Here is a 16,177-nt window from a genome sequence, read left to right as displayed (position 1 = left end):
GCTTCAATTTGTTTGCTTTGATACCGTTGCAGGCCGTCATGAACGCCTTCATGCATCAGCAGGCCACGGGCTCTACCTCACTGACGGACGCCAGCTGTGCGCTGGACATCAAGCCCTCCATACAGAACGGCGGCCCCACAGCAGCGCACGCGGGCAGCTCCGGACCGGCCCAATCCTCGGCGCCCAAGCAGCGTGAAGGTACGAACAATACGAATAGCTCAAATAGCAGCAGCAGCAGTGGCGGCGGCGGTGGCAGCGGCAGTCAAGCGACGTCGCAGCAGCAGCAGCAGCAGCAGCAACAGCAGCAACAGCAGCAGCAGCAAAATAGCAACAGCAATGCCTCCTCATCCGCCTCCGCCTCTTTGTCCGCATCAACGTCGAACGGCCTGTTCGATGGCACCGCCCAGGCGCATTATGCGGCCAACAATGCCAACAGCTACGATAGCAGCTATGCCTCGTATCATCATGCGGCGGCGCAGCATCAGGCAGCGGTTGCCGCTGCCAACATGTTCCAAAGTTCCTCCGTGGCGGCAGCCGCTGTGCGGCATAGCATGGCAGCGGCGCATCATCATCATCATCACAGTCACAGCCACCATGGTCAGGCAGGCGCTGGTGTGGGCCTGCATGGCAGTGGTGGCGCTGGCGCTGGTGGTGCTGGCGGTGCACTGGGCATGGGCAGCGGCATGGGCAGTGCCATGAGCAGCGGCGGTCACAGCAGCTCCAGCGGCGGCGGTGGCGGCGGCGGAGGCGGCGCTGGCGGCGCTGGCAGCCTGAACATCGGACTCGATGTCAAGCCCGTGCGCACAAAGCCCAGGACAAGCGCTGGTAAGCAAGACAAAAGATATTGGTATTGGTGTGGGTGGTGTGGGTGAATAATTGATTTTGTTAATTTGTTCGATTGATTATTGATCGATAAACGATTTGCTTAATTAACGATTTATTAGATCTGTGTTGTGCGCAAACACTTATCGATTACGTTTCTAGTTTCTAGTTTCTAGTCTTAGTTTTATTTTATTATTTTTTTTTTGTGATTTTAGCTTAAGTTTTTTCCTTCACTCATTTGTTTTGGCTTTTGATTTTCCTTTCGTTTCACACGCTCGCACACACGTGGGAAGCTCTTCACTTAACTGCACTCTGTGGCACCAACTCTTCAACATTTTCAGCGGCACTTGACATGAGCGCTCTCTCCCTCTCTCTTATCTCTATCTACCTCCCTCCCTCTCTCTTTCTCTCTCTGGCTCCTTCTGTGCACCGTACTTCATGGCTCTGGCCACATTCCCGCCACTTGGTCATGTTTCCTGTATGCATTCAGGCAAATTCAGATTTCCCCCACGCCCGCTCACACAGCTTTGTGACATTGCGTATACGCCACCATGAACTCAACACAGCAGCAGCAGCAGCAGCGAAGAAGAAGAAGCAGCTTAACTGGCAGCAGTTGCAAAAAAAAGAAGTAAAACGCAAAAACTTCAATGCTATTGTCAACGCTTTAGCTGGGCTGCGCTGCGTCATCAGCTTGTTGTAGTTTGTTGTTGTAGTTGTTAATTACTTCATGTTGCTGCTGCTACAAACACACACACACACACAGACTAAGGCGCTGGCATTCGCTGCGGAAGTTTGTTGCTGCACCTGCTTCACAGTCGCCGTCTCAGCCGGTTTCGCATGTCGCTGCCAGCAACAGCAGCAACAACAACAACAACAACAACAACGACAACTTTATAGCCGCTCGACAATGCGTGAGAGGTTGCGGGTTGAGGGTCGTTGCGTCAGTTGCAGTTGCAACCCCTCCAAAGGCAGCCAGCAACAGCAGCTAACACAGCTGTCCAAGCTAACAGCGCACTGTTAGTTAACAGAGCTCTGTTACTGTTAGCTCATTCGCTCAGGCAACACTCAACTCAAACGAGGAAGCTCAACAACGCTGGCATGTGAACTAACTAAGTAGCCCAGTGCGCTTTGTAGTGCTGTGTATCTCAGGCTTTGCATCTTTAGCTGCAGCTGCAATGTAGGAAGCTGCGCGCTGACAAAATGTTTTGCCTGCGCTTCATATTATTTCATTTGCTCGATGCCAGGCGACAGTTTTTTCGTTGTTGTTGTTGTTGCTGTTTAACTAACCAAAAACGTTGTCTGCAGCCTGCCTTGGCTGCGGGCGCGTTCGTTAGCCAGCGATCCTCTACCCAATCCACGCTCCACTGTGCCTCTTTTTGTATTTATTTATCGTTTATCGCATCGCTTGCGATAAGTTTTTTTCGGGGCGCAAGAACATGTGTTGGTTGCTTCCCTCTCTCTCTCTACCTTTGAGCAATCAATGGGCCAACCAAGTCGCATTCCCGAAGACTCAGTTCCAAGCCAAGACATTTAGCCAGACATGTCCATGTGCAGCTAAGGATTTATGCTTGGCCAGCGCCTGGCCAAATTGATTGGATGCCATTTGGGCTTTTGTCAGGTGAAAATAAAAAATGTTGTGAATGAGCTTTAAGTAATTGATATGGGTATGCGAGTGTCCATGGAGCAGGCCTCTATGCAATGCGCAACCTTCACTCAATCAGCCGTTCGTTGTCCATGCGTCTCTCTGTCCGATCTGCAGGCGCAGCTTAACAGCAGGGATGAGCTTCTTGTGCGCGCGTCCATTGTTCCTTTGTCCAGCGCCTTGACAGCTGTGGCCTTAAAATGAGGCGCTTGCTGCTTATTTGAGGCATGCGTGGCATGGCCACAGGCGTTACCCAGCCAGCCAGCCAGCTAGCCACTCAGCCGCGAACTCCCAGTTGTATCGAGCCTCTCTTTCTCTGCTCTGCGTGTAAATAATTCATACTTTTTACTTAAGCTTGCATTTTATATAAATTGTATTAATTTTTTTCATTTTCATTTTGTTGTTTCATTTTCATTAAAAGCAAAAAATAATAATAATATATCAAATTCAACAAACAACAAACTATTTACTCACACATCCACATGTGTCTTTTGTCTTGTTCACCAGTAAAATGTCTCTATCTCTCTCTCTCTCTCTCTATCTATCTATCTCTTTTTCTGTCTATCTTGCTCTGTCTGTCTATTGCTGTAACTGTCAAACTTTGTCTATATATATCTAAGTAACCTTTAACTAGTATAAATGTTTATTAATATCAACAAACAACAGCAACAACAACAACGACAGCTAATTAAAACTGCAGTTGACCCTTCGCATTGGGCCTGCCCACATGCGACTAACAAATTAAAGGGAATTTTCGTTGTCTCTGAAAAGGTACAAGACATAAATTCTAGACAATTATGGCCACTGACGCCAAATGTCAAATCAAGCAGCGACCACAGTTAGTTAGACCTTTAAACTCGGACATCCATATAGCCGAAGACCTTAATGCCAAATCAGGCCCTAAAAACAGGTTCAGATGCTACGCTCACTTGGGCTCACTACGTTTTCGGGTTCAGGCCCATGGCCAGACAATGTCACACGGACCCGTGGCCGTAAAAAAAAACACAGCAACAACAACAACAACCTTAACCAAAAACCCAAAGAAGAGCACACGAAAACGAAATACCAAAGTGTGCACAAATTTCCAAGAAATTACAACGCAATGCTGCGGATGATTGTGCCCATGTGGATGTGGCTGTGGCTGTGGCTGTGGATGTGACTCTGTCTGCGGACTGTGTGGACCACAAGAGAAACAGTTATAACATGCTACTAAATCATAGGCTAACTGAGAATCTGGCCAACCTGCTACGTGTTGTGTGGAAAATGAAAATGAAAATAAATAAAATGTGAAAAACTGTCAAAGAGAGGCACCAGGGCAGCTGGAGGAGGAGCGCAGCCAGACGGCAGCAGAAGCAGCAGCAGCAGCCCGGCGACAGGCAAATTGAAATCAAAACAAAGCTGGAACAACAATAACAACAAAGAACCCAAAAAACATTTAATGGTCATATAAAAATAAAATAAAATAAGAAAAGAAAAGAAAACACACACAGCGAAAGGATCCTATAGATCAGAGCAGAAATCATATAAAAAGTGAACTAAAACAAAAGGCAGCGAGAGAGCGTGTGAGTGAGAGAGAGGGGTGTGAGTGTGTGAGAGGCTGTGCGCGTGCGCAAACTCGTAGCCAGCCCAGAGTGGGATTCATATTACGGATACGTCTACTTCAGGCAAAGCCTTCAGTAGTTGTCGCCAGCGCTGTCGTTGTGGCTGTTGGCTGTTGGCTCTTGTGTTGCCTTTGTTGTCAAAAGTGGGCACACTGGGTAAAAACATCATTAACACATTTGATTTATTAACTGGCGAGTGGTGTGGAGCAGCAGCCACAGCGAACTTCATTGGAATTGTGCTAGAACAAAAGCAACAAAAAATGAAGAAAACCAAAACCAACGAAAAAAAAGAACAACCACAGCAAGAACAACCACTCACAATGCCACAAAAGCCACACTTTATGGCTTAATATGGCCTGCATATATGTGTATATAGAGACGACCTCTATTCGGATTTATCACAGCCAATAAATGCATAAAGTTTTCCGCACTCAACTGGGCTACTGTGCGCCGCACCAGCCCAAGCTGTTGGTAGTGTTAGACAAAAGAGTTTCGAGAGTTGGAAATTTGAATGAAATTAAGTTGCGATTGGGATACTAGATGGCTAGCTTAAGCTGTGCAGCAGCTGGTCAATATATAGTATAGAGTGGCAATGGGCGTGTGTGTGGCTGTTGGACACTTCAATTAAAGCAGCTTCAGGCAGTCAAATTATAAAGTGATAAGCTCCAGGATCATAGCAGAGCTTTGGTATAGGGAAAAATAAAAATATTAGAATAGTAGTAGAATAGTAGTACAATAATAGTAGAATAGTAGTATAATAGTAGAAGAACAGTAGTAGAACAGTATAAAAAAAGTAGTAGAATAGTAGAAGAATAATAATAGAATAGTAGTAGAATAGTAGTACAATGATAGTAGAATAGTAGAATAATAGTAGTAGAATAGTAGTAGAATGTTACATAATCATGTTTCAAACTAGCTAAAGATATCAGAGCTCAGAGAGGTTTTATTTATATATAGGCATATATCCCATCTTAACTTGAATGATAGAAGTCTGTAAGCTGCATTGATCTAAGGCAATTTGGCAATCTAAAGAAGATATTATACAAAGCAAAGCCTATGAAGTGCGCAACATGATAACTAGAATTTACTAACTATAAATTACCCAAACTAAAATATGAATTGATTCAAACTTGTACAACGAGTCGACGAAAGACGGCAAAGAGCTCTAAGTGCTGCATATGCGACCTGGAAAATTGAGATGTTGCAGGCATATAAAAACCGTTTCAGTTTCTTAGTCCAGGAAACTCTCACTACAATCTCTAGAACACAGTCTAGCCGCAGTCTACACTCTACAACTAATTACAAATTAAAAATATGTTTTCACTATAAAATTGAAATCCCAATTGAGAACTCAACAACAATTCACGATCTACAACTCAATGAAAAGAATTAAACGCTTCATACAAAATATTTCACAAACAAAGAAGGAAAACACAGAGTCAAACAAATAACTGTAAACAATTTCAGCGCCTTTCAAATAATTTATGCAATTTTTATACAGTGGGTGTGACTTTTTTGATTGGCGGCAATTTGGCTTTGGGGCCTTTGTTACGCAGGCCCCAAAAAAAAATCTGAAAAAAAGGAAAAGAAAAACTGAAACTGAAACTGAAACTGAAAACCAAACAACGCCCAGTGCCAAATGTGCGGCAATTAAAAAAGCCGTACACAGAGACAAAAAGAAAAGAAAAACAAAGAAATAACTGAAGTACTATAAAAAGATATATATATATATATATATTTGTGGGGAAAAGCAAAGTAAAGTTGCGATTAAATGAAAACAAATGAACTGTTTATTAAACGCGCGCGCCCCTGGCGAGTGGTTTGGGTGGTGCGCGTGGTGCGCTGGACAGGCACCCGCGGCGGCTGGTAACACGCAGAACGTTTAATTTAATTTCTTTGAAAGCTCAAAAACAAAATGCCTGGCATGCCAACGGGACAGCAGCAGCAGCAGCAGCAGCAGGACACGTGTGATTGTCCTGCTGTGGCAGTCGAAGCGCAGCGCGTATAAACAGCAGCAAATCACGTAAGGCTCTTAAAACAGCAGTCGAAACAGCAAAAAACTGTCATCAAAATGTCTCTAATGGCATTTGGGCAGGCAACGAGTTGACAACGCACTTAATGAGCAACCAGCACTCGCCCCACCTCGCGCTCGCCTTCTTGGGTGTGACTTGAGCTAATATTCAATAAAAAACAAAAGGAATAAAAGTTATGCTTATGTGGGCATGTAAAGCGAAACGTTAATTAATTACAGTGCCTTCAGAAGTATGCATACACACTCACAGAGAGTTAGCTATGCCAATTCAAATTGCCCCATATTTTGGGGGCCAAAAAGTAGCGTTAAATCTGTTAGAGCAGACTCTACTTTTTTATGACTAAATTTCAATTTGAAGCGAACAAACAAACAGACAAACGATATAATGAAGCCCATTTAGTGGCAGTCATTAAATGCCAGAGAGCAGCCGCATACACTCCGAGACTGCGAAACAAAGACAAAAGCCAACTGTAATACGAACGTTAATAACGCGTTACATTTGCAACTTCATTTTCAAAGCCAAATGCTCCCGGGGCCCAAGTCAAGTCAAGTCGCTTACAAATTATGCCTAAAGTTATTCAAATGAGTTGCGTTTGCGGCCTGCTAACCGAAACTGGGTAGGGGTGGCCCAGGGGCCGACTGCAGTCACTAGAACCGGGCGCTGCTTAATTAAAATGTGTGGAGTCAGCAAGGAAGGCTGACGCTGCACTGCTACAGTGCCAGCGAATCCATCATTTCCGCTTCCATGCGTTTTATGCCAGCAAAAAAAAAAAAACAAAAAACGAAAAACAAAGAAAAAAAACACTCACAATAAATACAAGTTAGCATGTTGCTGCTGGCTATAAGCGACTGTCTAATGCTCGTTCAATTGGATCGAAGCTATTAACAGCTGAGCTCAACAGCTAACTGAAGTCATTCAAATTTCTACGGCAATAATTAAAGATCATAAAAGAGTTCTGAGTTCTAAGTGCTCAATCTAGTTCTTTATAGTCTAGCCTTGCATAACTAAACTTATTTCTAAGCCATTTCATTCCTGACCTATCAAAAATATTTCTTAGCTCTTTGGTTTAAAAAAAATTGCAATTTCTTGTTATGCTATGCCCACAAAGTTCACTTATTGCTTAGCTTTTCTGTAGAGCAGCTCATGGCTGACAATACCTTGGGCATATTCATAGTCTTCTACAATTTATTAATAGCGTAAGCCATGGCGCTCTTGTTAGCTTTATAGCTTAAAGAGTTATAGGATATATAACTTATTAATCTGCCACGCCCACAAAGGTCATACACACCCAAAAGTTGCTGAATCAACAAACAGAAATCTAAAAAAAAAATTACAAAATATGTCAAACATATTACCCAACAAAGACTTCTAATTATTAATAATTTCAATTAATAATTTCAAGAAAATCCAAAATAAAAACTCTTTAAAAATACAAACTAAATAATTCCTACGTAGACACCTTAAACAAAGACTTTAACTGCCACAAATTATAGCCAATTTATTGTATATATATTTCCTTTAAAGTCTTAACAGCGCACCAAGCTTATATACCCAGCTGCACTGCTGCGAGCGAGCATTAAAATAAACCTAAAAGCAAAAAAAATACAAGACTGTGAAACAGCTGAAAAATGTGTGCCACAGCGAGTTGCTGCTGCCGCTGCTGCTGCTGCTACTTTGTATTGTTTTTTTTTTTGTCTAACAAGCTGGCGCATTGTTGCTGCCTGCACTCGGCACTCAGCTCCAATTTAGAACAAATTTTAGCTTATATGCATACATATATTTTTTCTTTTATTTTATTTTTTGTTTTATTAACCGTTTTGTGTTTTGTCGTTGCAGAGGGCCGCGAATGCGTAAACTGTGGTGCCACCTCCACGCCGCTGTGGCGACGCGATGGCACCGGACATTATCTGTGCAATGCCTGTGGCCTCTACTACAAAATGAACGGACAGAATCGGCCGCTGATCAAGCCAAAGCGAAGACTGGTAAGTTACGGTGAATAGTGCATGCTAGTTAAGCTCAGAGTCTGTGCAACACCCGCTGCGTGCAGCTTCCACACATTGCCACAAATTGATCAATAAATTTATAAACTGTATTCTTGGGAATTTGCTGGCGCATCAATCTCGGCGCACGTTTCTGTCGCCAAAAGCCATAAAAAGCAGCGTGAAAGTTCTCAAATGTCATAATAATTCCTGGAACATAACGCAGAGAGACAGAGTGAGAACGAGGGAGAGAGAGAGCATGTATTTAATTATCATTTTTCTGACTAGCTGGCGTCTTGATTGCAGTTTGTTGGACGACTGCAGCCAGAGCTGAGTGAACGCTTTGGCTGATAACGATCAAGGCGCATCATCATTATCACTTAACGCACTAAAAACATAATCAGGCAGCAGCCCAAGCGGTCGCTCGTTGTTTTGTGTGGGTTATTGGAGAAGCCTCGCAACAACTGTTGTCATCTCTCTCACTCACTCTCTCTCTCTCTCTCTCTCTGTGTGTCTGTTGTCCGCGCTGCTGGCCAAGGCACATTATCGTTTTTTATCGAGCGTGCGCATCAACAGCAACAAACTATGAAAATATATGTAACGCTGTCCGTCCGAAGGTCTGCCCTGGCGCCAACTACATCACCAGCAGCAGCATAAACGAAAGACTTAAGCAACGAACTCACACGCTGTCACTGCGTGTGAAAGAGAAAGCAACAGTACAGCTCACTGCGAGCTGGACCTATACAAAATTAGTCCATTAAACATGCGTAAAAACAAAATAACCAGCAACAACAACCAACAACAACAACAACAACCCACAACGAACAACTGTTAAATGCAGTTCGGGTTCGTGTCTTGGCTCGTCGCGTTGATTTTTTATTGGCATTTAAATCGTATGCATTTTGATTGCATAACATTAACATAAATAAACCATTATTGGATGAAAATCAACAACAAAATCAAATAAGTAGAAGAAGGCACACACACACACACACGCACACACACAGCCTGACGTGGCAGCGCGGGCAAACGCAGGGAATTCCCAAGAAATTCACAGCTGGAGCCAGCCAAGTTGACCTGAAGTGTTTGTTGATTTCTCGTTGACAAAATATGCAACAAATTAAAATTTATGTGCCGCTGACGCTGACTTATGGCAGCGACTGTATATGCGAACAGGATGCGGCCCATCAATGTCCTTGCATCGCCTGTGGCATTTGCCTTGAAATGCAATTCAATTGTTTTAGAGCGCGCGCTGACTACGCTGACTTTGCTGACTTGCTGGGTGGCAATTGTATTGATTTTGCAACAGAGCGAGGGGGTCAAGACTCGCGGCGACTTTGCATACGGCGAATATTGGCCATTGCCCAGTGCCCATTGGCGAGCTTCAACTTCAACTACAACTGCAGCTGCACCTGCCCCGACTGTTGCGCATCTCATTGTCTGCTTCGGTTGCCTTTAATTAAATTTCCGAATTGTATGAAAACAGTCAACAAGTCGTAACTTTTGAGCAGCACAAAAATTGTCTGCTTTGTGTTGCCGTTGCTCTTGCTGAAACAGAACAATGCAAATTTTTAATTTATGTATTTTAGCCCGCCCAGCCGCAGCAGCAGCAGCAGCAGCAGCAACAACAACAGCGTTTCAGTCGCCTTCGCTTATATATGTTTGCAGTTGTTGCGTCTCTCATTGTTGTTGTTGCTGTTTTGGGCTGCTTGGCTTGGCCGCTGGCGTTACAATAATTGCATTTAATTATAAGTCGAAAATGCTTAACACAGCCGCAGGCTCTATGGCCAAGCCCCGAAATATTGCAGTTTTGCTCAGCAACCTTCGACATGAATTTGTCACATTTTGAGAGAGCTGGCAGCTTCTATGGCTAATTGTAAATGCATGTTAAGTGCCTGGCAAAGCAGCTGTTAAGGTCAGTCAGAGCTGGGCGCATCTCAGGCGACTGCAATGGCAATGGCAGTCGTGACTTATATAAATATAAATATAAACGGCATATGTTAGTCAGTCAAGACGGCCAAGGGGCATGGCATGGGCAGGGGCGTTGCTTGCATTTTGCATAATATTTATGCCTCAGTCGACTTTCAGTTGTTTTGTTTTTGCTTTTTTAATTTATGCGAATTTTCACACAATAAATTGAACAAAACGTTGGCAAGCTGTTCGTACATATATTTTGTTGTTAAGCGCTGAAAATTGTTTATTTTTATGCTTATTACGCTGCCTCATATCATTTGCATGCAAAGACTGCCGAACAACTTGCAATTGCCATTTGCACATTTATAGCTGCAGTTGCTGCTGCTGCTGCTGCTGCTGGTGTTGTTGTTGCATTTGCTGTAACAATAAACACATCAACACTTGACACAATCATTTATAAATGTTTTTTTTAAGTGCTCACAAAAGCCGCTTAATTAATTATTTATCAAAGGCGTATTCCAACAGCAACAACAACAGCAACATGAGCATTAGCTCACTTTGCATTAGTCGCCATTTAACGGCTATTAAATACATCAATTTCAATTTGGAATGCCCTAACTTAGTCACAAGACTTATCGTTGTTTATTTATATAAATATCAAAATATGTTAAAGGCGGGCATAAATTTGATGAGCTGACAGTTATAAGGCAAGCTTTCATATAAATTTTAGCTCAGGTCTCACGAAAGTGTTAAAATTTAGCACATTAAAAGTTTTCAAGAATTTCAAATTAATATAAAAAAACTTAAGAAAAAAATAATAAAATAAAAAATAAATCAAAATAAAAAAAATACCATAAAAATAAAATAATAATAAACTATTTATGAAAAATAATATTAAAAAAAAATAAAATATATAATAATGAATTTTTTTTAAAAAATTATAAGTCTTCAAAATTGGAAAAAAAAATATATAAAAATTATAAATAAAAAATATAATAACTATAACATATTTAAAAAATATTACATTTTAAAAAAATTTAACCAAAACAAAAAAATATAATTAAATAAAAACAATAAAAAATAAAAGAAAATAATTATAAAATATATTTTTAAAAAATTAAAATATTAAATACAAAATATTTAAAAAAATGCTCAAAATTCAAGTCAAAAGTTAGCTTAAACTATTTATTTTCAGCTATATCAATTTATTTAACTTGATTTTTGAGCACAGCAAAATATTATATATAAATAAACCTACCTTAAAAATAATTAAAAATATTTAAAAATATAAAAAAAATAATTTAAATATTATTGATACCAAATTTTAAATAGCAAATCTAAGATTTTGGTAAGAGCAAAGCCTCGTCGGTATGCCAGAGCTGTCTAGCTGTCAGTTAAGCGTGTCAGATTTCTAGATCTGTATTTCAAATGTTAGGCATCCCACTGTGCAGACATAACAGCCAACTAACTGGCTGGGCTTAAAGCCACAATCATCAATAAAATTAACGGGCGTCAAGTGATTGACAAACGCTGACTCGACATTTTTTTCGTGGGGGAGCATAGAATGTGCTTATCAAAATTCAAAGAGAGAGAGAGAGAGAGAGAGAGAGAGATAGTTAACTATACGAAATTCTAATTAACACATTTTTGCTGAGCGCGCATTGTGTGTGCGCCATATGTGCGATAGACTGAGACGTGAACTGGATCGAATTGAATTGGTAGCCCTTTGGCGTGGGAATTTCGCGCTGAACGCGATTTAAAATCACAAGCAGCAGCAGCAGCAACAGCAGAAAACAAGGCTAACAAAACTGGAGGCAGTGACGCCAAAAATTAAATGCAAGGCGCAGACGCTTCACGTATAAATCAAGTTACCGAAAAAATGCGCGCCAAATGAAAGTCAAAGTCAAAGCGATCGATAAAGCAACAACAACCACAACAACAACAGCTAAAACGAATCAAAACTAAAGCAAGCAAGCCAACAGCAAACTGAGCCAAAGTAAAAGTTCAATGCACGTTCTGCAAACGGGGCGTATACGCAATCGAGCGCATTAAGTCGCCCGACTTTTATATTTTGTTTTGGCTGTTCACTTGTTGTTGTCGTGGGGCGCTAGGATCTTGTTAAGAGCGCGCTCATTTCATCAAGTGGGCAGCCTAATGCCATTAAAATGCACTTGAAATGTGGCCATATAGCAACAGTGTCCTGCTGGCTGGCTCTTGCTGCTGCTCTCTGCTTGAGGCACAAGCTGACGAACCTGACTGCAACATTGTGCCGCAGCGCAGATCAATTAAAAATTAACGATATGAAGCGCAGCCGCAGCCGCAGCCGCAAAACAGGGCGTGCCAATAATATAATGAAACAGGCTCTCACAAGCCAACAGCTCGACAGAGGCAGAGCGAGAGAGAGAGAGGAAGAGAGAGCTTGTGGAGTCTGTGCGCGGGTCGCACAGATGATTAAGGCCTGCTTGTTAGGGCGCCCCTGGCTCATAAAGCTTGCTCGGACTGCTCGAACTGCTTTATGCGAACGGGTTGAAAAAATACAGAACAATATAAATCTATTTAATATGCAAAGGCATAATTTGCAGCTAAGGGCAAAAGGGTTGCATTTCTAACCCTTCCAGTTTGGCCAGACAATATGTGAAAATGTGGCCAGGCACGCAGCCCCCAACCGCAGGCAGGACGCGTGTTTAGACCACATTCATTTTGGTAACAGCAGCTGGCCAGCTAGCCAGCTAGCCAGCCAAAGGGGCCAGGCTCTATATAATTTATATATGCAGTTGCAATGTCCAGTGACAAATATTAATGACGATTTTCATGCCTTCACAAATCGCGGGCTACACTCTTACACTCTTAGACTTGACCATGTTGCTGTCAGTGTCATTGTTGCTGTAGCTGTTGTTGCTGTTTAAAATGCAAAAGAGCGAAACCTTTTGGGCGCTGTCTGCGACAAGTTGTGACCAGCTCCAAAAGGCTCGTAAAATTCATTGAGCAGCATTAATGAGCGACATTAATAGCTTGTCGTAGCAGCAGCAACATTGGATGTTGTTGCTGTTGTTGTTGCTGTTGCTGTTGCTGTTGCTATACCTGTTCCGTAAAACATTTTATTGATTTTTCTAGCCAAGCAGCAGGTGTGATTTTTAGCAATAGTTTTCGCTTTGTGTTTTTTTTTTTTTTGGTTTTCTTTCTTGTTTTTATTTTGTGCGTGCCAGCAAATGAGTCGAGCTGATGTATTAATTAGGCAAATGTGGCTCAAATAAACGAAAAATAAGACCAAGCCAATCAACGAGCGGTGCACGGGCAACCCTTCGAGCAGCAACAACAGCATAAACATGAAAGTGCCAGAGCAACAGCCTGAATTGCCACGCCCCAGCTACCAACAGCATGTGGCTGTGCGCAACAACGAATCCGTTTTGGCCAAAAAGGAAATGAGCCCAGGATATAAAAGAAATATAAAAAATAAAAATGAGAAAGAAAAAGCTAAAAAACATCAGAGACTACGAGAGCCTAGGACAGCCACAAAAAATGAAATTTGAATTTTTAAATTAAATTTCACAGTGCACACAGAAAGATATATATATATTTATATGTATATAACTTATATATATATATATATATATATATATATATATATATATATATATATATATAGCAGGCGCACTCTTGTCTAAATGTAACTGTTATGGCAGCGACATTTTGTTGGCACTTCGCCTCACCTCGCCTGGGCCTGTGTTCTGCCTATGCCTTTGCCTCTGCCTCTGCCTTTCATTTCATTTCACTGGCGCTGGCAGCCACCCAACAAGCCACCCAACAGGCCACCCAATTGACTACCCAAAAAACCACCCAAACCACCAACTGACAGCTACCCAAGTCAAAGCCAGCATCAGATATAGAAATTTTCGTTGCGCTGTTGCCTGAGATCTGGGCGCTATCTTTTGCCATCTTCTCTTTGTGTGTGTGTGTGTGGGGGGCTGCTCCAAAACAACCCCCAAAGCGCTGAGGGTTGGCAGACAGCAACTGCAAACGACTTTTTGCGCTGGCTGCGAACAATTTAATGAATGTTTTGTTAGATAAAGCTAAAAGAAGAGAAAAAAAATGAGCTGATAAAATGTCGGCGCAACGTGGGCAGTGGGGTAATACACACACACACACACACGCAGAGCTACAGCTGCAGATATATAACACACACAGATACAGATACATCTAGAGATACAGACACTTATACAGCGGCTGACTGTGTGCCCCCAAGTAAAAGATGTTACACTGAGATAAACGTAACATTTTCTGGGCAAACGGCTGGGGCTCGCCCTCTCTCTCTCTTACTCACTCTGTCTTTGTAGCTCTCTTGCTCTCGCTTTTGGCCTGCTGCGTCTTTGGTGCGATATCTAAGATGGCAAAGGGCATTGCCATCCCCAGCGCACAAAAGCTGCGCAATAAATAGAACTGTAGCTCGGCTCCTCACACGCCTCTCTATACCGCCCGCCCCGCCCACGCGCCTCCTATGTACAAAAGCATTTACTGTTTCGGTCGCTTTTCACTCGCTTCACACAATTTTCGTGGCACATTTTTGTTATTGCGTTTGTTTTCACAATTTCAATTTCAATTAAATATTTAAATGCGCCTCGTGCGCTTTTGTCTAAATGAAAACACAATTTGCATACACATTTAACATAAACAATTCAAAACGAAAAACAAATTTAAATTCAGCTCAAAAGCTTAAAATTAAATTCAAGCAAACGCCATTTTGTGAGCTGCAGACATATTTTTTGTGGCCAGTTGCAACTGTAATAAATCAACGCAAGGTGGCAGCAATAATGAAAAAAAAATAAAATAATAATAATAATAATGAGGAATTTGTCATTGCACTATGACGAATGCCAAATACTCTGGCGCATAAGTCATGTGTGCATAATAAATTATCATCATTGAACTTCACTTGACGTTGATCTCTGCGAGATAGTCTCCAAGTAGTTGCAGCAGCTTCGCTCTGTTAGCATAGTCTCAAATTTAAAGTATGTATTTAATGAGAGGAAGCCAGCGAGCCTGATCTTATAGAACACTTCAGTACTCTTATTGAGAATTAATATAAATGCCTTAACGGCCCAGTGAAGCTGCTTTGTAATGGCTTCATTTAGTTTTTAGTCCTGGCAACGTATGGAGACAGCTTTGAAAGCTTTGAAATTGATTTGTTAGCTCAAAAATTATTTTCTTAAATATAAATTTTAACTTTTAGCAATCCTTAAGCTGCTTATTGGATATAGTATAGTCAGATATAGTTATACGATTTATATAGTTTATATAGTTGACATATAAAAAGCAATAAAGCTGAGATAGAAAGCATAGATAGCAAAGATACAAAGAGCTAGCTGAGAATGCAGAAAAGCTTGCTTGAAGCAATCATCAAACTGACTTTGACATGACTATCATATATAACTATAAAATATACCTGAATCCCAATTGGCCAATAACAACGAGCAGTTGCCAGAATACGCCAAATATTTAGTTTTGGTAGCTGTTAAGCTAGTGAAAGTCTTTCAATAATTTCTATAGTTTGAAACAGTTCATGTAGCAAAGCTAAACAAGCAGCTTAAGACTCTTAAATTAAGATCATATAGTATATATATACTTATTCATATATATATATATATATATACATATCACATTTTTCGCGACAACATTGCAATACCCTTCATAAGTGTAGTGTGGCAAGGGCATTTTGTCATGCTTAAGCGCATTGAGAAATTTAAATTTATGAGCTCAGCGCACACAGAGACAAGCTATATAAATATATAGATATATACATATACATATACAACTATATACATCTGTTATATATGGGAATTTAGTGTATTGTCTTTGGCTTTTGTATAGTATTATTTATCGCAAGCGCCATCTTGTATGCGAGCAGTTGTTTGTTGTTGTTTTTGTTGTTGCTGTTGTTTGAGTGTTGGCGCTTGCGCTTTTTGCATTTCAATTAAAATGCGCCACGTTTGACAATGTTTGACAGTTTGTCAATGCGATGCTGCCCCACAACCTGCCACTCCCTCTACCTCTTGCTCTCCCTGCCGCCCTCTAGCGGCCCTGGCCTGACATTGATTTATGTGCCACATTTGGAGGCACTCTCTTAGTTAAGCAGCGCCTGCTTAAACATGCTGCAATTTTAGCACCTACAACTGCGACCAGTTTGGAGAC

The 16,177-nt window shown here is 41.4% G+C and overlaps 1 protein-coding gene across 2 annotated transcripts in view; it reads left to right on the top strand.

Annotated features, from left to right (window-relative positions):
• LOC111605440 (GATA-binding factor C) overlaps positions 1-16,177 on the top strand; it is a 35,495-nt gene that overhangs the window by 13,657 nt on the left and 5,661 nt on the right. The window contains exons 3-5 of one of the 2 annotated variants that reach the window (XM_023323955.2): positions 33-237; positions 268-825; positions 7,935-8,080. In XM_023323955.2, the coding sequence (XP_023179723.1) occupies positions 33-237; positions 268-825; positions 7,935-8,080 (909 nt within the window). The remainder of the gene's footprint in view (positions 1-32; positions 238-267; positions 826-7,934; positions 8,081-16,177) is intronic. The other variant, XM_023323956.2, reaches the window with a different exon arrangement.

This window comes from Drosophila hydei, unplaced genomic scaffold (genome assembly GCF_003285905.1).
Source record: "Drosophila hydei strain 15085-1641.00,03,60 unplaced genomic scaffold, DhydRS2 tig00008119-arrow-pilon, whole genome shotgun sequence".
Classification (NCBI taxonomy): domain Eukaryota; kingdom Metazoa; phylum Arthropoda; class Insecta; order Diptera; family Drosophilidae; genus Drosophila; species Drosophila hydei.
This window is presented reverse-complemented; position numbering and strand designations above follow the sequence as displayed.